We start from the raw sequence: 23,811 nt of genomic DNA, 5'->3' as shown, positions 1-23,811 counted from the left end.
CAGACGCTAAATTGGCATGGCGGCGGATTTATAACATGCACAGGTATTTATGTGCCTGTTTCTGGGGTTATATCGAGGCATGCTTTCAGCTTAGAGAGACACAACAGTACTTTGTCCTACAGAAACGTGGGTATCCCAACAAATACTATTTAGGATACTCTGGAGAACTAGATTAATTCAATACATCCCAGCTCTTTGACTTGCCATTCTTTGTTAGAGATTTTTCAATACTCGGCTTTGTCTCTGTGGCTATGTATAAGCTTTGCTCAGAATTTGTTCACTCGTCCATTCATTCCATAAATATTTATTGTGTGTCTATTCTGGGTCACTGAACACCACCATTTATTATTCTGTGCCACACTGGTCTATTCCCAGCACATACAATGATATATCTGCCGCATTTTTCCTGCCACCCTCCTTTAAGTAGGGGACTGTGTGAAAAAGATTAACAGAATACAAATCTAGCTGGGTACACTTTCTAAATATTAGAAAGTAGGTATATTATATACAATGATGCAACTTTTGTGCTGGGGTACAAATCCCTACCAGCACACGATTAAGGTTAACTTATTTTGAGCTAAAAATTCATGTTGCAGATACCACATGACAGGGCTTGATGGCAGAGCAGCTTAACAGGCATCGTAGAGTGGAATAAGCCAGAGTGAGAGGTCTAAGGGCAGAACACGTCCTGTGTGCTCGACCCCTCCCCCACTCGCCGGCGGGCACCAGACGTCATCCCCGCAGGCAGAGGAGCCTGGGCTGGCCACACGTTTCCCCGCGGCTCCTCGGCTGCTCACGGCTAACAGCCCCAGAATGCCTCTGTAACTTCCTGAGACCCTCTTGCGCACACCCAGCCTCCCAGACTTGTAAACGTGGGTCCTTCGGGAGAGTCAAAGCCCGACACTGAGCGGCGGGACAGCAGCAGACGCGGGGTGCAGCACTTGTCAAAACAAACATGAGGACACTCTTGTGTTCCTTTTGTTTTATAGGTTTCGGAGGTCCCAAGGGAAGGCAGAACTGGGAGGTCACAGACTATACTCTTAGCGGGGGTGGGGAGGAGTGTGATGAAATCTTGGCAGAAGTTCCTTCTTTGCGTCAGGCTCAGACGGGGGTTGACATTAATGTCCTGGAGCTGCGGTAACGAGGCACCACGGGCTGGGTGGCTTAACACAACAGAAACGTACCCTCTCGCGTTCTGGAGTCTAGCTGTCCGCCCTGCAATCCAGGTGTCAGCGGGGCCGCGCTCCCCCTGGAACACGTGGGAGGGTCCTTCCTCGCCTCTTTCTCGAGTCCACCCGTTTTCCAGCTGTCTTCAGCACAAAGCTGCTTCCCTCCAGTCTCTGTCTTCATCTCCACGGTGGCCCCCCGTGTCTCCGCCTTCCCATGACCGTCTTCCAATGAGGACATCGGCCATGTTGGGTCAGGGCCCATCCAACCCCAGCACGACCGCATCTCGGCTCCTCACATCTGCAATGATCCTGTTGCCAAGTAAGCGCATCCGCAGAGACTGAGGACTGGGACTTCAGGGTCTCTCTTCAGGTGGACCCAACTCAAACCGCAGCAACGGTGCCGGTGCCCTGCAGTGCGCTGCGTGCAGCGGTCTGTGTCCTCTGTGGTTCCAGGAGCCCCAAGTGACCGGAGCGAAGGGGAAGGAAGTTCCTGGAACCAGCAACATCACGGGTTTTATCAAGAGGTGGTGTGATTTCTTAAGTTCTTGCCCTAAGATGTAGTGTGGGTAGCAAATCTCCAGTAAACAGTGACATTTCTAGAATTCAACAGCCCGATAACCTAAGGAAGAACAGGAACAATTTAAAAGATTACAGTCAGCAGCCCATACATTTTTCTTAAGGGCTGGTTCAAACCCACGTAACAGAGAGGTCGCTGAGTGAGGAGCCAGGGGAGGCATGCGTCTGAGGCCCGGCCATGCCGGCTGCTCAGGCAGACCCCCGGTGCGCACCGACGCCCGCGCTGTCTCCCTGAGAGTTTGTTCTCCGGGGAAGCGCACACACTGCCCGCCCCACCTGCAACCCGGGGAAATGGGGCCTTCCAGACTGCTCCTGCTGACCAAGGAGCAACCGTACTTATCCCTTCTCCAGGCCCTGGAACACAGGTTGAGGTGGGCTACTGCTTCTGGGCAACTCGCTCAGGGGTTTCCCTCCGCGACCTCCAGTGCCTCTGAAAGCTGAACAGGCCAATCATGTTTCTGCCAGGAATCGGAAATGAGGAACCCAGGAATTATGAAGTGTTAAATTGGGAACTGGAGCTGCAAAAACGGTGAGACGAAATTGGAGCCAGGAGGGCCCTGATGACTACATACACCTCACCTGTGAGTTCTGGTGGCACGTTACCACTAGCTAGGTTAATAATTAATTAACCCTTTTCATGAAGCTCACATCCTTCAGGATAGCATATCAATAACGTGTATTTATTTGTATCTCGTGTCTATGTGTAATATTTCTAACAACACTTATTTCTAACATCAATTATTAAGTGCTAAGCACGTTGTAATTTCTCACCTAATCATTCTGACAACCTGTACAGCAGCCTTCCTTACCCTGGCTCGACAGAGCAGCAAACTCTGAAGCTGTGCTCGTGTCACTGCACCTGCCAACTGCTCTGTGCCTCGTGCACCTGGGTGGCCATTTCAGAAATCCCTGGAACGGTCAATCGTGGGTTTCAGCTCTTAGAAGCCCACCGTGTATTCTTCTGGCCTCAAGGAAGGCTTCCAAAATGTGGTGATTCCTGCTTACGTGTTCCCTCAAATTTCCTGAGAACACAGAACCGAGGAAGGCATTTCAAGGTGCACGAACTTTCACCGTCCTCAGCCTCCTCGGCTCCTGACTGCTGGGAGCTCTCCTACAGGCCACGGCGCCCGGGCCGAGGACGGAGAGAAACAGGGGGACACGGAACTCAGTAACAGACCACAGGTAGGTACCTTGTAAGCACTGCCCGACCCCCTGGCCTCTGCCGTCCGCAGCTAATATTCCTCCAGTTTGCAGGCACATTTATTTCCCGCATACAGAGGCTGAGGGCGCCACGAAAGCATTACTGAAAATATAAGCACACCAGTGACTTTCAGAATGAAAACACTTTATGACACGATACGGAAAATTAGTGTGTGGGATACATCTCATGAGTCCGTGCTTGAAAAGCTTTCAGCAGCAAGTCCGCCGCCAGGCCCGGGGGGAGGGCGCCACTGAGGACCTTCCTCTCCAGCAGAGGAATCTGCTCCCGGACCGCGGGGTGGGCCCGGAAGTGCTCCAGCACGCTCTCGCGGATGAGGTTCCACATCCACACCTTCTGCTGCTGCTGCCGCCGCGCGGCCAGCTCCCCGCTGGCCAGCATCAGGTCCCAGAACTCTCTCATCCTGTCCCACATTTCGGCAATCCCCTCTCCGCTTCGGGCAGAAATACGAACCACCTATGGAAAAGGGGAAAACCAGCACCGTGCTACTTACAACGACAGAACACACTTTCACGGGGACTTGGATGCCTGCCAACTAACTCTTGCCGTCTAAGGAAACGGGCAATGGCAGAAATGAGCCACTTCATGGCTGCGTCCAAGTCACCACACGGGGAACACACCGAGGTAACCCACTGGGGTTCCTACGTGCACAGCACAGGTGAATCACTGATTCGAGGCCCAGGTTTTCAGCCCAGAGATTCGTCTGGATTCGGGACTGCCCAGGTGGTCTTCCCAGGCCCCGTGGAGGAACCGTGAGAGGGTCACAAGGGTGAGAAGGGCCAGGCTCGGCAGGTTTCTCTGAGGTCTGATGCCAGGGAATGACACCAAGGTGAGCGACCCTGTCAGAGTCGCCCGACTCAGCAAGCGCAGGGAGCTGCACATCGGCCCCTGCATGTACAAGATGACTCTGCACCCGACACACCAGGTGATGGGGTGGGGGAGAGGAGGAGCCCCAGGCCATGTCGTCAGGGTTCTCGTGACGGTGACTAGAGGTTCGTCGTCACTAACACGGGGCCCCCTTGCAGACAGAGCCGCCAAGTCAGTGTTGTGGCCCCGCCCATTACAGGGTTCCTCTTCCCTTCCCGCACTGAAAACAGCACCCATGAGCCTACTGGGAAGTTAATCACCTCAAGGGCCTTCCTCTCGCTCTTACTCAAACTCTGTTATAGATCATCACACCATTAATTGCTCCAGAATCTTAAAGGGGTTCCTTTCAGAAGGGATTTGCTGTCACTTCCACATGGCTCCAGCCCAGCATTAAGCGATCTAATCTATCACTCCACAACTAGCTTTTGACATCTCCTGGCTGAAGGATTATACTGACCATCACGACTACATACTCGGGCTTTGTCATAACTCTTAAAACTGTCATCTCACATACAAGCCAAGACTGAGTCCACGCCCAGCTCGGACTTGCACCCCTTGCGCACGCACGCGCAGTGCGCTCCGGGTGAGAGGCGGGGCTGGGGCGCCGTACCTTCGGCTGCCAGACCCCGGAGCGCCGGCGGAGCAGCTTCAGCGCGCTCACGTACTCCGCCTGGATCCTGCGCGCCGGCACGATCAGGTCCCCGTCGGACTTGGTGATGGCCACCAGGTCTGCCATCTCAATTATACCTCTCTTGATACCCTAAAGAGGAAAGGAGAAGAAAGTGATGTATCAAAAACACTTAATTTAATTACAGCTTCAAAAAAGGGGGGGGGGGCGCTGATCGACACTAAGATTCTGGAAGTCATACACCTCCTTAACTAACGTTTTCTCTGCATCTCTCCCAAGCCCCGGGCACCAGGAATCACAGTGACTAGACAGAAATTACTCAAAAGCACTGTCTCCTGGGACTATGAAAGTCATCTAGAAAGTCTTCTAGATTTAGAGCCTCACATGCTGAAGTACAGTGTGAGTTAGAGTGAGTGTACCATCAAGACACAACAGGCCTGGGGGGCGGGAGCTAGTTCACAGGGTCTCAGGATGGGGTCTGCGTCCCCTGGGCTAACAGCGCAGGATGCGGAACCATCCCGGAGAGAAAGCACGCCTATCGCCACCTTCGGTGCGTCTAGGAACACAGTCTTTGAAGCTTGCCTTAAATGTGCCAGCATATAGCGTTTTGGGGTTTTGTTTTGCTTTTTGCTTTTGAGGAAAAATAACCTGAGGATAAAAAAATGCCTCAATCTCTTTATTTAAATTATGCTGCAAAAAAACAAAACAAAACAAAACACTAGACATCCTAAGGCCAAACCTTATTTGAAAAATGTAGATTTTTCCATCTAAGATTAAGATTTCTTTTCAAATGTTCTAAAACATAACTTTCAACGATTACATTCTAATATTTAATGTTTCTAAACTGCAGCACCCATTGTCTGCTGTCACTCTATTTTTAGAACTAAAATTCTCTGTACAACAAAGAATTCGTCTGGTCTTTGTCCCAGGTTCCTGGGGAGTGACCTCTAAGCCCCTGGAATTTCCTGAGTGACAGGGGCGTCTTTGTCACTCACCACAGGTGCTCGGGCTACACCTGAGTTGGGAATGGGAGCGGAGCACCAGGAAGACGGACCATGTGATTGATGGGAGCCTGACCCCTGGGGAAGGCTGGGGGCGGGTTGCCGGGCCCTCTCCCTGCATGCCCCTTCATTCGGCTAGTCCTACTTTGTATCATGAAACTATAACTGTAATGCATTGCCTCCCCAAGTTCTGTGAGTCATTCTGGTTAATCATCAAACCTGTGGGAACCCCCACATTGGTGGCCAGTTGGTCAGAGCCGTGGGTGGCCTGGGAACCCCCAAGCCCGCTGCTGGTCTGGTGTCTGGAGTGAGGGCGGTCGTAGGGGGGACAGTGCCCTCCACCGGGGAAGGCTGTCAACGCCAGGCAGCCCGTGCCAGACTCGCGCTGCAGGAGGAGAGCCAGAGCCCTACTGCACCAGACATGAACTCCAGTGGCGGGGTCTGAGCGAAACACGAAGGGGATATCTTATGAGGAACTTCTCAACCAACTAGACTCCACGTGGCAGTGGCCCCTTCCCACTGGAGCCGCCCACGTATGCCTCCACTCCCGGGTCACGGGTGGCCAAATCTGGGCTGTATCATTAGCTCAAGGTCCTCAGTTCTGTTACTGAGAGTTGGGAAAATGTACAAATCTGCCTTTGACAAGTATTTTAGCCAATGTGAATGTTGCTGTTTCTTTCCCTACGCTAGTAACAACTTAATTTACAAAAACACGACATCTGAGACTTGTACTCTCAGAGATGTATACTTTGTGTTTGGGGGAGGAAAAAGTCAGAACGATTACCTGCAATTCATCCCCTCCTGCCGGTGGCAGCAGTAACACGAACATGTCAACCATGTCGGCAACAGCGAACTCCGACTGCCCCACACCTGAGATTTAAATCACACCGCACACTGAAATGTTCGGTGACTTGGCTTCCCAACCACACCGACAATGGTGTCCACTCCTCTTCGTTCACTCATCCCATCACCCAGCCGATCCATCACCCACCTTAAACACCCCCTGAAGAACGACACGTCCCTGTCCTGGCCTACGAGCAGGCCCGTCACCCTTCCCATCAGCCTCAGTCTCTGACTGAGAACCGGGCGCCCCTCCCACCCCACTCCTGCAGCGCTCTCCTGGCCTCCCTCTCGCAGCACAGTGAGCTCACTGAGCCCTGCGGCTCCCCATCCACTGTACCTGTCAACACTCTCTCTGCCTTCCTGCCTCCTCACCCTTCCGCACCAGCCCTGCAACCCACTTCCCCACCCCCCCACTCCCCCTTGGCAGATCAGCGCAGTTCCCCGGGCTCTGGCCTCTGAGTGCATACTGGAGAACCAGCTCAGGCGCGGACCTAAGGGGCCACCACGATGGGGCCCTGGGCTCCGACGTCTACCGTGAACCCTCGGGGCCCTGTAACAGTGATGCCCCTGAGGGCCTTCAGTAAGCGCCCCCCCGCCCACTGCTCACACTGGTCACACAGACACTCACGGTCCCCTAATCTCACACAGGATGGCAGCCCCGGCACCTGCTTCACAGCACAGTAACAACAAGAACTTCCTCAGCCTCTCCGCTGTCCCCCCACCAGTGAGCACCGGGAACTCGAGCTCTGCCCTCAGCCTCCTCCCCAGTCCCAGGGCTACAGCACTGGCTGGAGACGACCCTGCTCCGTCCGTCCTCTGGGCCTGTCTGCTCTGTCTCTAGCCTCGCCTTGGTCTACGGCTGTCCCTCAGCACAGGGCGGCTATGTCCCTCAGCACAGGGCGTGAACTGCACTCAAGTCTTTCTCATCTGAAAACCAAACACAAGTGAAAAACCAACATGAACTCAGGAGCTCCTCCAGCTATCGCCAGATCTTTCTCTCTTTAGAGCTAAGTTTCTAGGAAAAGCATGCATGTTTGCCATCTTCATTTGACTACTTCCCATTAACCTCAGTCCCCTGAAACCCGACTCCCACCTCCCCCGCCCCTCCAGCACCCCTCCCAGATCTCCCTCCTTCCTGCTGGGCAGAGACTCCTAACTGCCCATTCAGTCTTTCCTCTTCTCTACTTCTGACCCCAGGGTCACGGGAGCGTCAGTGTACCAGATGCAAGGCCATGGTCACCAGACCCCCTTTCAGGTACAGATGATTAACGAGCAGAAACTCATCATACGCGGTCACCAGGAAAGGTGGTTTCTTCAAGGGCACACCCAGCCAGGAGGTGCACACTTCTGCCTGCCCTCTGCCCTCCTTCCTCCCCGCTCTCCTTCCTTCTGCCTGGAGCATGGACGTGAAAGAGGGTCGCCAGCCGTCTTTCAGTGACAGCAGAGAGACAGAAGCCTGGGACACAGGGGGCATGGCAGAACACCCACGCCCGCTCAGGACACCTGCCTCCAGGCTTTTATCTACAAAAGTAAACCTCTTTCTCATTGGAATCAGTTACTTTGAGTCTCCGGCACAAGCAGCCCAAGGCAATTTCCAGGTGACGCACTTGGTGTTTGTGGCCCTCCTCTCCCTTGATCCTCCTGCTACCACGAGGGCAACTCCCCCTCCATCACCCTCAGCGGGGGCAGTTCTGGCCTCCAGGGCCACCTCTCTCCACGCCCCGCCATCACCCTCCCGCTCCAGGCAACCCGAGCCACTGCAGTTCTCTGCACGGGCCACACTCCCTCACGCCTGTGTCTTTGCAAACACCCTTTATCCCTCCCGCCCTTCATGTAACTCCAATTCTTCCTTCAAGACTGAGTTCAACCATAATAAACAGAAACGTAATATATTGTTTCCCCACCAGAATGTGAATTTCTTGGGTTTCCATTTCAGTATTCTCACCACATGTAGTTATGCAATAGGGACAGAAAAATGAAATAAACGTGGCCCTGTTTTCAAGAGGCACCCAACTGCATTAACTTTCTTAGCAAACACTGTAGACATGAAATGTGCTTAAGCGAAACAGGTGTCACGTTAAAGCCCCGTTTCTGTAAGTCATCCCGGTGCTCAAGGGTCTCCTCTGGTACTGACAACGCATCACCCTGTGTCACAGGGACCCAGAGACACGGCTTCTTTTCCTCCTCTTCGAGGGCAGGACTACAGCCTATACACGCGAATCTCCCAGCGAGTCTGAGATAGTGTGTTCAAGTATACCTTTAGTAACAGCTGCTGAATGAGCGGATGAAGTCAGTTGTCACTCGCGTTGACGCAGAGTACACCGGAACAGGATTTTGTCACGAGGCAGAAGATCCCACTCACCTACGGTCTCGATGAGGATGATGTCGTAGCCCCCTCCTTCACACAGCAGGATGGCTTCGTTGGTGGTCCTTGTCACCCCTCCCAGGGTGCCTCTAGTAGGAGACGGCCTGATGTACGCATTCATATCTCTCGATAACTCAGTCATTCGGGTTTTGTCACCCAAGAGGGATCCTAAAATGCAGTTACATTTTATAATCATGGAACAGCTATAAGGGCCAATTACCAATTAGCCAGTTCCTAGAGGAAGTGATTTATGACATTTCTCCCCAAATCTCAAATTGTATTTCAGATCATTGAGCTTTTCTCCCACACACTATATACAGTAATGACAAATTAAACTCTTTTTAGCATGTCAAGCCCTTCAAACCCTGTAACAGCTTCCCAAGGACTAGAGGCTCATATCTAGATGCTTCGTCCCACCCAGCTTGTCCCATCTCAGCACCCACGGGTCCCCACATCAGTCCTGCGCCACAGCCAGGGTCGTTTCTTTACTCTCACCCCAACATTATTGTGTTGATGGTTATCAACTTCATGGGATTCTGCCCCAGAGGAAATCTGCCAACGCCTGGAGATATTTTTACTTGTCACAACCGGGGGACAGGGTGCTGGGGGCACCTGGTGCGAGAGGCCAGGATATCGCTAAGCAGCCTTCAACGAGCAGGACCACGGGGATGTCATCAGTGTCAAGGTGGAGAAGCCCAGCTTTAACCTAAGTTCCTCACCTATAGGACCGTATCTTTCACATTTTGTGTGCTGACTGCGTGTTCACAGCGGGCAATTCACTGAGCGCCTAGAGGGATGTTCCAGGGTTTGCTGCGGCATTTTGGCAAACACCAGTATCTGCCGAGTCTGCAGGACTGAAAGCCCGGGCACTACTGACAGCTTCCCTTTAACCATGTACTGACATTTGACTGCCCAGTGCTGTTCTCTCCTGAAGCTCAACATTCACTCTGCGTAAGAGCTAACTTTCCCACATAAAGGTGATGCTCACCGTGGAGAAGTTCCTTCAAGACGTGCCCTTGTCCTCCCTTACGGTCCCAGTTTGGAGTTCTCATAGATGCTAACTCTGGAGCACAGGCCCGCCACAGATCTCAACGACCTCACTTAACTGCACATAGAACTTCTTTCTAAAGTCATTTCCTGCATGAAATGGCCTCTGTGTAAGTCCACAATCTGCCGAAACTATACCTGAAATGATCCTCCTATAGATGCTAAGGCACTGAACTCCACACCATGAAATTACTCTCCCATGTAATTGGCTTTGCCCGGAATCCAAAGCCGCTGGGCGCCAGCCCTCTGGAAGGCCTCAGAGCTGCTGGGGGGCCCCGTGCGTGCAAAGCTCAGGTCTGCTTCTCAAACCGCAACGTGATGCTGGTTTTCAAATGTATGTGCTACTGCACTTAGAGTGTCCTGTTCATGCTCGCATACTTTTTTCTTTCGGAGTCTGTATTTCGTTTTACCTGAGAAAGGGAACCTCATCTTTGGTTTCAGAAAGTTCAGGAACCACACAGTCATGCCAGCATTTCTGCTGGAGTTACTTCAAGCTCCTGTTCTCTTTGGCTATCGCAAGTGTTCTAGAATATTTATTACCAAGGCCCAGGGGAAAAATGCCTCCTCACCTACATGGAAATGAGGGCCACTCTCAAAAAGTATTTTTTCAGGTACGTACCTTTAACAAAGTTCTTAACTGTAAATAAGACACTACATTGATAGGAACTTAATCTTGAACCTTGTGAATATAAATTTTATTTTAGTTAACCTTTTTGTTATAGTGAATCAAAAGCTGTGAATGTCCTCAGCTAAGTTTCTCAACAGGTGGTAACAGGAACTGCTCTCCACCTCCCTGTGAAGCTGAAGACCCAGAAACAGGATTTTATCGTCTGTATATTTTAGCCTTAAATCCATAGCACGCAAACCACACAGGTGCACAAAGCACGCTGCGCTTCCCCTTTCCCACACACAACACCCTGCAGTGGCCCATGCGCCCTCAGGTGACACGAGGCTCCGTAAGGCCACGAGGGCTGTGGCTTACTCACCACTGGACAACGCGGTGCCTTCCCTGCACAGTGCCTGCCTACAGTCATACTTGTTAACTGGATGACTGTAATGTGAGAAGCTTCATCATAAAGCAGGGTAAGAGAAGAAGACCCTTCCCTACTTGCATGGTATGCTTTATGTCTTCTTACGTGAGCCTTTGGGGAAGTACGATTATTCATCTCATCTCTGATGAGCTGCAAATTAAACTCGAGTGACGGCAAGACCTCGAATCAGTAGGTGGCTGTGAGTGTCGTGTGTAATGTGTCGTGTATGTTAAGTGCTGCAGGGGGAACAGCGGAATACTACGTGGGCCCTCTAAGAGCATTCCGGTTAACAGAACATGTAATCTGAACAGGTGACAAGTTCTAAGGAGTTTTTTTTTAAAGCTTAAAAGGAGATATTACAATGATAAGAGGAAAAGAGAAAGAGGAAGGACCCATTTTCTGAACCGTGCAGGGGCTGACGCAGCCAGGAAAAACAGGAGGGGAGAGGGGCCTACCCTCAGGTGTGACAGACAAAGGGCTGAAATTTGCTGCTAATTATCTTCAACTCCTGGCCATGTTCTCCTAGTTCTCTGGGTACCCAGGCCACTCCTTGATCCTGGGCTAATCCTGTCTGCAGAGCCCGATGCCCCAAACTGCCTCCCTCAGCCTCCACCTCGCTCCCCGGAACTCCTCCTCCTTCAGTGGGACCAAGCCCAGGTAGAGGTCAGAAGTCACCTGACTGCAAAGTCCCACTACATCGTACCAGAGAGCCGCCCCTGCTCTGCCACTTAGGGAGAGTCTGCCATACTCACCCCCGCTAGCACAAGACGAAGGGTCCACAGCCAGCACGGACAGCTTGTGCCCCCTCTCAGTGAGCATTTTTCCAAAATACTCTATGAAGGTTGATTTTCCAGCACCAGGGGGGCCGGACAATCCTATAGTGAAAGAGATCTTCTGATTTAATGAAATAAATGATGAGTTCTATTAAGACATTAGACTTCCTTCTGTTCCTCCTAATTAAAACCATCGTTACAGTATTTTAACATTTCCAAAAGCAGTAAATGAAAATCCATTTGTTTATCTAGTATCTGAGTAATAGAGACATAGGAAGGAAACAGTTCTGAGTTCCATTATGTTCACCAAATACACTTTTTTAAAATTACAAAACAGGACTTCCCTTCTTTACTATAACATGGACCTTTGGGGACAGACTCCATCGCCCATGCTGTCAACGCGCTGACCGTCCACAGCACCTGCCCACCTCTCATCTCGACCAGCAATGATGCCACCTACCCCGTCTCCGTACGCTGGGTCTTCCCACTGGAGAAAACAACTACTCATTGCTCTAAAAATTGCTAGTGATGCACAAAATAATTTCCTATGTATAAAAGATTATTTTTTCATCTCACCTGTAACTCAAAGAATATAGACTAAATATTGGGAAAAAAAGAATTTGTCTCAAGAAAGGCAGAGGGTATTATGCTAAGTCAGGCAGAGAAAGACAACCATTGTATGGTTTCATTCGTATGTGGAACCTAAGAAGACAAAACAAAACGAACGAAAAAACCCAAACCAAACAAAAACACACTCATAAAAACAGAGACCAAAGGGATGATTACCAGAAGGGACAGGGTGAGTGAAAAGGCAAAGGAGAATATAGTCGATAATATTTTAGTTAGTTTACACAGTGACAATTACTAGAATTAGTAGGGTGATCACAATGTAACGTATAAATATGTCGAATCACTACACTGGACACCTGAAACTGACATAACTCATATATCATAAACCTGACACTAATAGACACACTGTACAACTGTAAACCAACTTAAAGAACACACACACTCCCTGAGAGCACGGCAGGGCAGAGCACTAACTCGGGAGCTGGGCGGCCAGGTCTATTTCCAGCTCCCCCTTGGACTGGCGGTCACCTTGGGTAAGCTACGTAGCCCTTCTGTACCTGAGTACACACTGCCATAAAATGACTACAGCAGCACCTACCTCCTCAGGTTGTTGTAAGGATTGGATGAGTGAATATTGGCAATTGTTTAGAACAGCTCATGGCAAAAAGTAAAAAAGATGCGTAAGTAGATGTTGATTCAATAATGTAAAACATAAGCATGTAACTGTCACCATACTCAAAAGCATGTATGGCATATGTAGTTAGTATGCTTGATTCAGGGAAGGTCTCCATCTTAAACTTATTTATGGGTGCTCAGTAAACACTGGTTGCTTTTATTTACAATGGGAATAAAATAACTGCAGTAAAGACATAGGTTTATCGAGCCACATAAGAGCAAGAACAAGAGTGGCACGGCAAAATTCTGAGTTGCTAGTGATGTGTGGATTACTGGTTAACTCCAGATATTTCTGGGACATTTTCTCTGCAAAGATACTCTAAAGCAGGGGTGTCTAATGTCTGAGACACACCGGAAGAAGAAGAGTTGTCTTGGACCACCCATTCAATAAACAAACACTAACAAAAACTGATGAGCAAAAAAAAAGGTTTTAAGTAAATGTATGGTTTTGTGTTGGGCGGCATCATAGCCATCCTGGGCCTCATGCAGCCCACCAGACACCCCTGCTCAGAAAAGGGTTAGAAGTAAATATTTTGCCATAACTAAAATTTCTCTTTGGAAATTTGCTAGTTTGTCTGCCTAAAGATTATTATTAACACCTTACGTAGTACTCTCAACATGAGAGTTCCCTCAGTGAGGACAGAATAAGATGTGTGAAAAGTAATGGTTGGTGAGCTCTTTCTAAAAACTACCTTTAGCCCTGGCTCGTGCAGCTCAGTGGATTGAGTGCAGGCTGTGAACCAAAGGGTCACTGGTTCGATTCCCAGTCAGGGAACATGTCTGGGTCGTGGGCCAAGCCCCCGGTGGGGCCACATGAGAGGCAACCACACGTTGGTGTTTCTCTCCCTTTCTCCCACTCTTTCCCTCTCTCTATAAACAAATAATACCTTTTAAAATAAAACTATCTTTAAAGCATTTATGCCCCACTTAAAACCCTAAAAACTAAAAGGTTTTAGTTCCCATATAGCCAATAAACCAAGATACGAAAGTTTAATGAATGCCAGTCACTTGAAAGTGTATATACTCATTTCTCACCGAGTTTCTGCACTTGGCCCACCACTTCAAGTTGCTCTCGGTGAGAGATGGCTGGAATCACCTCACTGACCGTCCCGAATGGCTCCCACACCACCCCACACTACTTGCTCAGTCCCTGGTGGCCAAACGCATCTAAATTGCATTAAAGTGTACAATTCCAAAAACATAGCAAGCTTACATGCGATTACAGAAACAAGTCAATTGTTTAAGAAATTAAGGGAACATCCAATATTTTTCGACAGCAAATAAATATGGCCTCTCCTTCAAAATACATTTTGGCGTGGAGATGGCTGTGCTCGGAGCCAAACCACTCCCAGTAACTCTAACAAAAAGTGCCGGAGAGAAGACAGACTTATCTATAGGAAGACGAAACAAACGTCCAAGAAAGAGTAACATATGACAAGCAGTTTTAGCTGACGTAACCACAGAAACCGGGAATTCACTCGAGACTAGTAAGCCAAAGGCCCTCTGAGAGAAAGGAGTGAACCGGCCAACCATTCTTCCCATTCGTGCTTCTGTTCTGGGAGCCAGAGCAAGGTTCTCACTGGTAGAGATCCTACGTTGCTCTTTTAAAATACAGAGCCTTGGTTCAAGTGGTCGGGCAGCTTTTCTCAACATACCAACATTTACAATGAAAAAGTACTTAAATTCATCACAAAATTCTGAAAGGAAAATATAATCCCCATTACAACTCGAACCGTTTAGACATTTTTTTAAACAGAATTCTTAAAAAGTTTCCTGGACACTGAAAAACAAAACAACGGAAAGCAAAGACTGACCCACTCGAAACGCTCGCGGTTTTCCTTTATTTAATCGTTCTTGCTCCCTGTGGTAGGCCAGTACCTTCTGAAGAAGCGCCTGGGCCAAGTCTTTTTTCCTTCTGTGAGTTGATTCTATGAGAGTTATGGCCTCTGCTAAGCAGGCCCTTTGCCCTTGGATTAAACCTGTATAGAGTTTATCCACAAATCTTTGTTCTTTATCAGAGAGTCCTTCTGGGTGTTCCTTGAGGGTTGCGCGTGCGCATAATGGTCTCCGCAAACAACCCGACGGCAGCACCCGCTCTGCACAGTGGAGTCCCGGGGGGTCCAATGGCCGGGCGCGGAGGCTCCCTGGCCCCAGACGGGCGCTTGGGCGAAAGATGCAGTGGTACCGTGGGAAAGGTGTTCTCAGAAGGCCCTTTAGGACATGCCGCTGGTGAGGGTGCTGGAGCAGCAAGGGAATATTCATTCTGTCTGCAGCTGAAGAAAACACGGACGTTTCTTGGCGCGGTGCGACTTGTAACTTCCTAAAAGAAAGACAAACATATTTTTCCCAGTTCGATACCCAACTGGGATACTGCAGTGGTAAAGAACTACGAGCTCTGTGTTCTCCCTACGTTCTAAAACACACCATCAGGGTTCTTGCCAGTGCAAACGAGTGAAAGTTTCTCACTAAACTTTAAAGGCCCCTCCCTGCCTACAGTTAATATTCAGAATAACCCAAATCATGAAACTCTTCTGTGAAGAGCAGTGTAAATACTTATTTTCTCCTAAACAGAAAACAAATTCACACAAAAAAAAAACCATTAGGGTAGAAATTTTGTGTCATGCTTAGTTTCTTCTGTCTATAGATCTTATATTCATCTTAACAATTTTCTCAGGTCACACATACCCTATTCTGAAGCTCACTCAAAATGTTTTTTAAAAGACCCCTCTGATGCTGGCCTTTTATCCATGCCCTACCCCAGAGATGCGATTAGTGAGCAGTGCAGGCACATGAGGTTTAGACACAGCGCGCACCCCACAGACTCGCCCTGGAGCAGAGACACGGGCAGCGCACGGCCCCGCATCAGCTCCCTAACAGCAACAAGCCTCCACGTGAAACGGACTGTGAGGACTGTACTCCGACCACACCAGTGTAACTCGAAGTGTGGTCGTGACCGCGTGGGTGCTTCTTAAAAACACACGTTCTTGGCCCCACAAACTGTAACTCTGCAGGTAAGCACGCTCGAGTGTGAACCGCTTTGGAACTGAGGATCCTTTCCTTAGACCTACTGACCTTCTCCACTTCAAGCTGCATTAGGCAATGAAAGCTAAGCACGCTGGGAGGCAGGATAGTGCAGAGGTTATGAGCCTTGGCGGCTCTGAGTCTCCGCCACATAAGGTGCAGTGACCTTGGGCATCGCACTTAACCACCCTGTGCTTCAACTTCCTCTTCTTAAGAGAACAGGTGAGAGCAGGTGAGAGAACAGGATGGCTGTGAGAACAAACGGGTTCATGGAAAAGCTAGGAATAGCACCCAGCACAGAGTAAGAGCTCAATAAATGGTAGCTTTTGTTATTGTTATACCAATTTATAAAACTTCAGTAAAAATTAGATCAGAGACCTAGCTTTCAGTGGCAAACAAAAATTTACAAGTGATATATATATATATATATATATATATATCATAGGATATATATGTGTATATATATCCTACTAAGTTTGTTTGGGTTTATGATTATTTGAAAATTCTGGTTTTTAAGAACCTCTATGCACCATGCACTAAATTATTTTATTGCTGCAAAGTACCTCTCTAAATTGTATTTCAAAGCCAGTCAACGCAAATTAATTTTAGCTAAACAACATTCCATTACAAAAAAAAAATAAGTTTTAACTTGTTATTGGAACCAAAGCTGCTCATCATGTTTCTGTTTTGGGTGGGAGGGGAAAGTTATGACTTCTGTTTGTACAAAATTAGTCTTATTCTAAGAGGATAATGTTTAAAAATGTGTAAATATGTTTCTAACACACAATTTTAAAACATTCATTACTACTCTTCACACAAACACTCAAAAAGACATTTACAACTAACAAAGCACAATTGGCTATGGTAAAAAAGAAACAACTTTCTTTAAGATAAAATTTATAATTTTTATAACTTTAATGAGAAATCTCTAATACCTATTCATGATTTAACTTTTATCTTTGTTCTCACCTATAACTCGCTTCCTTCTACATTTAGATTTCTTTATAATATGAGAATCAAATTTGCTGAGCCCTTAATTTAACTAACCGGTTACGGCAAGCATCAGCACTGCATTCAACACATATTTATATGTCACTTTCTACATTAGATAGAAGATTAGCTTACACACTCAGAAACCTAGGAAGAGGAATCGTGTACAATTTGAAGAAAGTGACGATCGTGTTTTAGCTGCGCTTCCGTGCACAGAGATTCTATCAGAATCGCCACCTTAATGGCTGGTAGCCATTTCAAAGTACGGAAGATTTTTTTTAAAGATTTTATTTATTTATTTTTAGAGAGGGAAGGGAGGGGGAGAGACAGACAGACAGACAGACACACATCAATGTGCGGTTGGTTGCTGGGGGCCGTGGCCTGCAACCCAGGCATGTGCCCTGACTGGGAATCGAACCTGGGATGCTTTGGTTCTCAGCCCGCACTCAATCCACTGGGAAGATTTTTTTTAAACCATACGTATGCTATAATAAAAATTAGGTGTCCAAATGTATATCTTCCACTTTTTTGCCTGACAAACTCCTATTTAGTTCAAGTATCACCTCTTCTAAGACACACCTTTCCCCACCTCACCCGGGCAGTCACATGTTCTATCTTCGGTGCTCCAAACCCTTTTAAGCACATCTCAGGGAGAGTCCTTGTCCTCTTCTGCTCTCATTTACCTGCTTACAGACCTTTCTCCACCAAGTCTCACCGCTCACGGCAGCTGACAACCCTCCCAGAGAAAGGGCAATACCTTATTCTTGATTTCCTCAGACTCTAGCACAATGTTTGACACATGGTAACCTGTTCATAATTGTTGTTAAAAGCTCATGAACAGATACTCTATCTACTTTTATATTGTTCTATACAGAAAAGTTTGAGTAATAATTTTAACCTAAGAATCCTGACTAAAAAAATTCTACCATCTAAGCTCCCTGTTTTGAATCAAAGTATCTTTGACACCTAACTAATTTTCCAAAACAGAAAGGTAAGTTTTCCAAAACAGAAAGGTAAGTAAGGAATCAAAACCCAGTAACAAGAACCTTACTAGATGAAAGTATATCCTCTTATAACACAAGCAAATAACACTCCCTAAATAAACGAGATGAATAACAATCATTTAATAGTTTATAGACTGCTCCAACATTTAAAATAGTGATTTCTTACAACTGCAGTCTTTCTCAGAAAAATCCAGGTCAACTCCCTGACAAGTGAAGTTCTCTGCCCTTTGATGCCAATACAAATCTTAAAAGGTCTTCAAGTGAAAAGAGCCAGGAAAAGGATGATACCATTTTATTCCACTCTTTTGCCAAAATCAAAAACCTAGCCAGATGTACGCAACTCTAAGTTTCTAAACCTTCACATCTCTGCCTGGGGGCTGATTTTCTTGGCACCCCCAAACTTCTCGGACCCTCGGAATGGCAGGGCAGCAGCTGTTACCTTCCACTGAATGTTGACTACACGTGAGATATTGTTGTGCATGCACTTCCTCAGCTAAGCCTCACGATGCAGATGAGATTCTATTTTATGGGTGAAGCTCAGGAAGGTTCCATTTACTGACCCAGGTTTCACAACTAGAGGCAGAACTTGGGAAAATCTATGGGTTTCAACCTGGATTATTTTATAAACAGAGGAGCAGTGTCATGCCACATCAAAGGAACACCAATAACCCTCTACGTTTGAATCGTGATGAGGGCAGGCTGTTTATCTTCATTGTCTTTATCTTTCCCTTCCTCCTTTCTTCCCTCCCTCCCTTTCTTCTTCCCTTCCCTTCCCCTTTCTCCTCCTTCCTTCCTCCCTCCCTCCCTCCACTCCCTTCATTCCTTTCTTTCTCTCACTTAGAGCAAATGAAAAATTATTTTGGATACCAGCTGGGGTGGAGAGAGGCAGAGGGATTGAGCAAAAAGGAAAAAGTACTCATGGACAAGGACAACAGTGTGGTGATTGCTGAGAGGTGGAGGATATACAGAAAACTAAATAGTAATGGAAAACATACAATAAAGATTAAATTTTAAAAAATTATTTCACGTTCTCTGTGCAAACCTTATCAGTAAGAGATTCCAATAATGTATTAGGTGGCAGAGCAAGTTTCTAAAACTTTTTAAAATATTTTTTGCCCCAGAGAATAATTCATACCTGGAAACCGAGTACATAACATATTTAAACGAATTAACCAATCGACCAGATTTTAGAGGAGTCTACACATTTTTAACAAGGCAATCTAACTCAGCCCTGTCGAGCAGTTCTGTGCCCTTACATATGTCACAGGCACAACAGACTGCGTCTGCTGCAGTGGCCAAGTCCTACAGGTAGGAGAAGGGCTTCCCACCTGCTCGTGTAACTCAGCATCTTTTCCTCACGGGCAGAAATCAAAGCACTTGGCCAACCATCAGATCAAACAATTTCCACGGATTTCCAGGATTCCCGGGAGTATAGTGTCATCCTGTGGTTTTAATCTGCACATTTACAACATTCAGTTAGAGACCTCAGAGCACCGCCATTCCCGATGAACCAGAACGTCTACGGACTGACACGCGATGGAACACGTCGAGTGGGCAAAAATCCTGAAGTGTGTTAGTAAGTGCATCCCCTCCTCTGCAAAAGGTTCACACGGACACCAGCATTTTAAGGCTCACATTTGTTTTCCTCCAAAATATCGCTGATACCCATTCCCTTCTCTCCAACCTCATTCCCACGTTTCTCTAATGGCTTTCAAGCTTTGAGTGCAGTCCGTGGGGAGAAACGCACCCACATCAGTGAACACACAAACATGTAACTGAAACAAGTTCCACAAAACACCCATATTACATGTGACACCCTCTAATCCTGATTTCCTATTCATTTTTTTCATGTAGATTGCAACCTACCAACAGGTACAACCTTAACGAAAAACCCCAATCTACTACAGTCATCGCTAGGATCATTATTCTTCTCCCATACAAGGGGGAGGATAAGATACATTTGTATCTTATCCTCATGAGATATAAATCTGATTATATTACTTACTCCTCTGCTTAAAATACTTTAAAAGTTCCCTCCGCCTCATCTGTAAAAAATGCTTTTCTATGATTCCGCCATTCATTCACTCAGCAACTATTTATTGAGAACCTACTACATGGTAGGCACAGTGCTAGGTCCTGGAATACACTGGTATATGGGCCCCACGTGGCTCCTAACATCGTGAAGTTCATGATCCAGCCGAGACAGCCATCACATAAAAATTTCATACACTTTTTTGAGTGCTCTTATCCACCTCTCCTCCACTTTTACCACATCGCTGTAACCATTCTGACCTGCGCAGAGGTCCTGGAAAAAGCCATACTCCTCCAAACATCTTGGCCATTGTCCTTGAAGTTTCTTCTGATTAGAATGCCCTTATCTTCTTTAATCATCTCACAAATTCCCCCTCAGCCCCCAAGGATCGACTCAAGGGTCTCCTCCTCTGGAACAGTGCCCTGGAGTCCTTTCCGTGCCTCTTCAGCTGTCACTCCTGCCTCCTGTCACCATGGACTGATCTCATCCGTCCGTTATAGTGATGATCACACTGTTTTGTGATCATTTTTTAAAATGTCAGTCTTGCCTAGACTACGACTTATCTTTATATGCACATCAAACTTTATTGCTCACTGAATAAAGGAGTGTGTGCTGTATTTTGTATGGGTCAATAACTCCATCATGCTGGTTACTCCGTGAATCAATGTTTGAAAACACATATCTTCTAGATTTTAAAGTAAACGTATATTTATTTTAAGGACTTTCTTTTTAAAGTCTGATTTCAATATATGGACGTTTCCCTTCATTAAAAACCTGCTCAGCAGCAGCTGCTCTGACTCGGGATATTTGTCTTGAAATTGATTCAGTGAATATTTTCAATTTCAATAACTCCTCTGGCAAGAAAAAGCACACAGGATTTCCAAAATCAATACATTAGGTCAGTGTCCGCGGCGCAGTGCAGTTCATATAGACAGTGCAGCGTTACACCCTGTGTTTCTATTTCCCAATGCTAATCGCTTTTGATTTAAAGATAAGCTCTCAGATGTCACTAACCTGTTTAGCATCTCCCGCCACCCCCGTAGAAGGCTTTATTTTCTCCTCTTCAAATAATTTCAGGAAATTTTGGTAGGGCAGGATGACTTTTTAAACAAGCAGCTTTTAAATGGCTCCTTGTTATATAAGAGCAATGCAGAACACACGGTGAATTCATGCACAGAGCATTCTCGGGTTCCCCGCCCACTTTACCTTTTTTTGCTTTTGCAGCTAAGACTCAGATTTCCCAATTTTACTTTCAGGTTTCAATCTACTTGGGAAGTCTCCACTTTTCTAAATTCCATCACCATTGAATGTTTTTGTTTCTACTGCTACTACCCTAGTCCAAATCTGAACTAGTCTTAGGAAGCTGAGACTAGCCTAGCTCTGAGGCCTGGGATATCTCTACTACTCCCCATATAAAAATATTAAGACCAACACATCAAGGTCACAGTGAGTATGAAATGAAATCCTGTGCATGAGCGAGCCTGGCAGAAGGCCTGGCATCCAGCAGGTGCTAATTAACTATAAGGAACCCCCCCCCCCATGCTGTCTCCAGTCTTGGACTTCATAGCAAGACTCCTGTTGAACCGTGAATGTGATCCATCTCCTTGGTATCCACCTCAAATTCCTCCATCAGTTCCCCACACCCTGGGACAGTGATTCTCCAAGTGTGGTCCCCAGACCAGCTGCATCAGCATCAACTGAGAACTGATCAGAAAAAGAATTTCTCAGGCCTCACCCCAGACCTTCTGAATCAGAAATTCTGGAGAGGCCAGCAATCTCTTGTCATAAGCCTTCCAGATGACTCTTGATATTTGTTCAGGTTTTAGAACCAGTAACCTAGAATAAAGTCCAGTCTGGCATTGTATGGTTTCCCAAACCAGTTTTCTTCCACTTACTGTACTTGCTTTCTCAGACCCATTTACTCTAACGAAAGTTTACTCATTATCTCCGCTCACTTTCCCAACAGGATTCTACTCACCTGTTATGTCCTGCCCCCTCTAAAACACCTCTCCTATTTGACCCAGCTCAAACCTCACTGTTTTCTTCAATGCTTATCTGACCACCAGTGTCCAGGAATTTTTTCCTTTCAATTCCAATTATTTCTGAATACCCTGGGGATAATCTGCAGAAGTCACAAACTGTCTGTTCCCAGCTCACAGAGGGTGTGGGTAAACTGGTCGCCAATAATATTTACGATTTTTTTTAGCCCTGGCCAGTGTGGCTCAGTATGTTGGGCATCGTCTGGCAAGGCGAAAGGTCACCGATTCAATCCCCAGTCAGGGCACACGCCTGGGTTGCCGGTTTGGTCCACCACATGAGAGGCAACTGATTGATGTTTCTCTCCCTCAATTTCTCCCTCCCTTGCCCTCTCTCTTAAAAAACAAAAAGGATTTGAAATCACATAAAAATATGGATTTTCCAGCCTGTGTTGGAGAAAACCAAATCTGTGTGAGGGACCCACATTCCCACATGAGGATAATGGGCCGGGAAGCAAACACGCACCAGCACTTTCCAATGACAAATACAGGTTTGCATTAGATATCATTTAATATCTAAAACCGTGATTTCCATTTCTTATGGTTATGTAACTTTCCATGTGTTTATTTTGTTTCTAACAGAATACTGGCCTTCAAAGAACTGAACTTTTCCAGTTTTTCTTTTTATTCTTATTACATTGAACAAAAAATGTTAAGTGTTTACTACATCCTGGACAACGACCCCAAAATGACTTAGAATCTGCACAGACCTTCACGGTTTTCTATCAACTTGGGAAAGTTATAGTCTATTTTTTATTTTGTCTCCAAGGCACAGATACTAGGAGATACAACTCTTAACAAAAGTAATAAAGTAAGAAATACCATTTAGCTTAGGTTGTCTTTCAATTTCTAATGAGAAATACAGACTCAGCCCATGCCTGGGCACAGTATTTGACAGACCTAGACACTGTTTAAACGCTATTACATACTGGATTTCATTCTACACAAGATGAGTTTTAATTTCACTCCTTGGCAGTAGCTACACTGAAGCCCCAAGTTACAGTTAACCATTCGCGGGTTTGGCAGAGGCATGGGGCAAGTCGCCTTGCTTGGCACAACAGTAATCTCACGTAGTTGCCCAAAGCGATGAAAATCTGCAAACCCCGTTTTCAGAGCACTTCCTTTTTAAGGAGAATTAACAACGAACCTTCCCTTTCACCCCATTTTGCTGACGCTTGCCAGTCCTCACATCCCACACACCCAACATCATCCAATTCAATGGTCTTCTCTTCCTTCCCCAACCCCCAATCCTCCAGGTGGCGCCCCTGGAGCCGAGGGGCCTCCCACCCCACCCGCGGCGCCCGAGGCGGGAGCCTGGCGCCCATTCTGGACGCTGCACGCCACCCCCACCTCGTACTCACCCTCCAAGGCCAAGGAAGTGCAGCTCCGCCCCGCCCCACCCCTTCCGCCGGCCAGGTTCGCCCCGCCCCGCGCTTGCCGCGGCGCGCAGGCGCGGCGCCCACTGTCAGGCCCAGGGGCCCGAGTGGCGGCGGCAGGGGGTGTGGCCTGGGGCCCGGGGGACTGGGCTGGGGAATTGCGACCTGCGGCGGGTGGCGCGTGAACTTTTGGCCAGCGGGGCTGCTGTGGGCTGCTGGGACGTTGTCGCGAGGTCAAGCGGCGGAGGGCGGTTAACGGCCTTTTGGCTAGCTTCTGCTTTTCTCCAGGTCCGGAATGGATCTCTCCCCCGCAAAGTTTGAGGGTAATCTCCCCCTACTCCCGGCCTTGGCGCTTCGCGAAGCCAGGGAGGTGGAGCCCGAGTCCAGCCCGGGGCTCGGTCTGCGCAGACCTCCTCCTCGTCCCGCCCCAGCGATCTTCAGGTGCGGGGATCGGGGGCGAGACCGGAGACGTTTGACCAGCTGGTGAGGTTACGAAGACTAAAACTCCGCAAAGCAATTTCCAGCCTGCTGGAAGAAAATGCTCAACGTTCAGCCGAAATAACAGCTCAAGTTTTTAAACCATGGCGT

At 47.6% G+C, this 23,811-nt stretch overlaps 1 protein-coding gene across 2 annotated transcripts; it reads right to left on the bottom strand.

The window, feature by feature from the left end:
• Nucleotides 1-318: 318 nt before the first annotated feature.
• MMAA (metabolism of cobalamin associated A) lies at nt 319-23,255 on the bottom strand. Of its 2 annotated transcripts, none has more exons than XM_028521203.2 (7): nt 23,209-23,255; nt 14,579-15,084; nt 11,499-11,621; nt 8,666-8,836; nt 6,245-6,330; nt 4,442-4,591; nt 319-3,420 (listed from the first exon to the last, which is right to left on the bottom strand). In XM_028521203.2, the coding sequence occupies exons 2-7, from the start codon at nt 15,024-15,026 to the stop codon at nt 3,112-3,114; spliced, it is 1,287 nt and encodes a 428-aa protein (XP_028377004.1). In that variant the 5' UTR covers nt 15,027-15,084; nt 23,209-23,255; the 3' UTR covers nt 319-3,111. The 2 variants fall into 2 exon arrangements, with proteins under 2 accessions (XP_028377004.1, XP_035887743.1); XM_036031850.1 differs by lacking the exon at nt 23,209-23,255 and adding an exon at nt 18,807-18,886.
• Between the last annotated feature and the right edge of the window lie 556 nt (nt 23,256-23,811).

The sequence above is a fragment of the Phyllostomus discolor genome, chromosome 8, assembly GCF_004126475.2.
Source record: "Phyllostomus discolor isolate MPI-MPIP mPhyDis1 chromosome 8, mPhyDis1.pri.v3, whole genome shotgun sequence".
In the NCBI taxonomy this organism is placed as follows: Eukaryota; Metazoa; Chordata; class Mammalia; order Chiroptera; family Phyllostomidae; genus Phyllostomus; species Phyllostomus discolor.
Note: the sequence above shows the minus strand (reverse complement) of the source record. Positions and strands in the feature narration are given on the sequence as shown.

What these genes read in the sequence shown, in the direction of transcription:
- MMAA (XM_028521203.2), bottom strand. Translation starts at nt 15,026, where the DNA reads ATGAATATTCCCTTGCTGCTCCAGCACCCTCACCAGCGGCATGTCCTA. An exon ending in TTCGTCTTGTGCTAGCGGGG is followed by an intron (nt 8,837 to 11,498) that starts GTGAGTATGGCA and finishes ACTGCATTTTAG; the next exon opens with GATCCCTCTTGGGTGACAAA. An exon ending in CATCCTCATCGAGACCGTAG is followed by an intron (nt 6,331 to 8,665) that starts GTGAGTGGGATC and finishes TTTAAATCTCAG; the next exon opens with GTGTGGGGCAGTCGGAGTTC.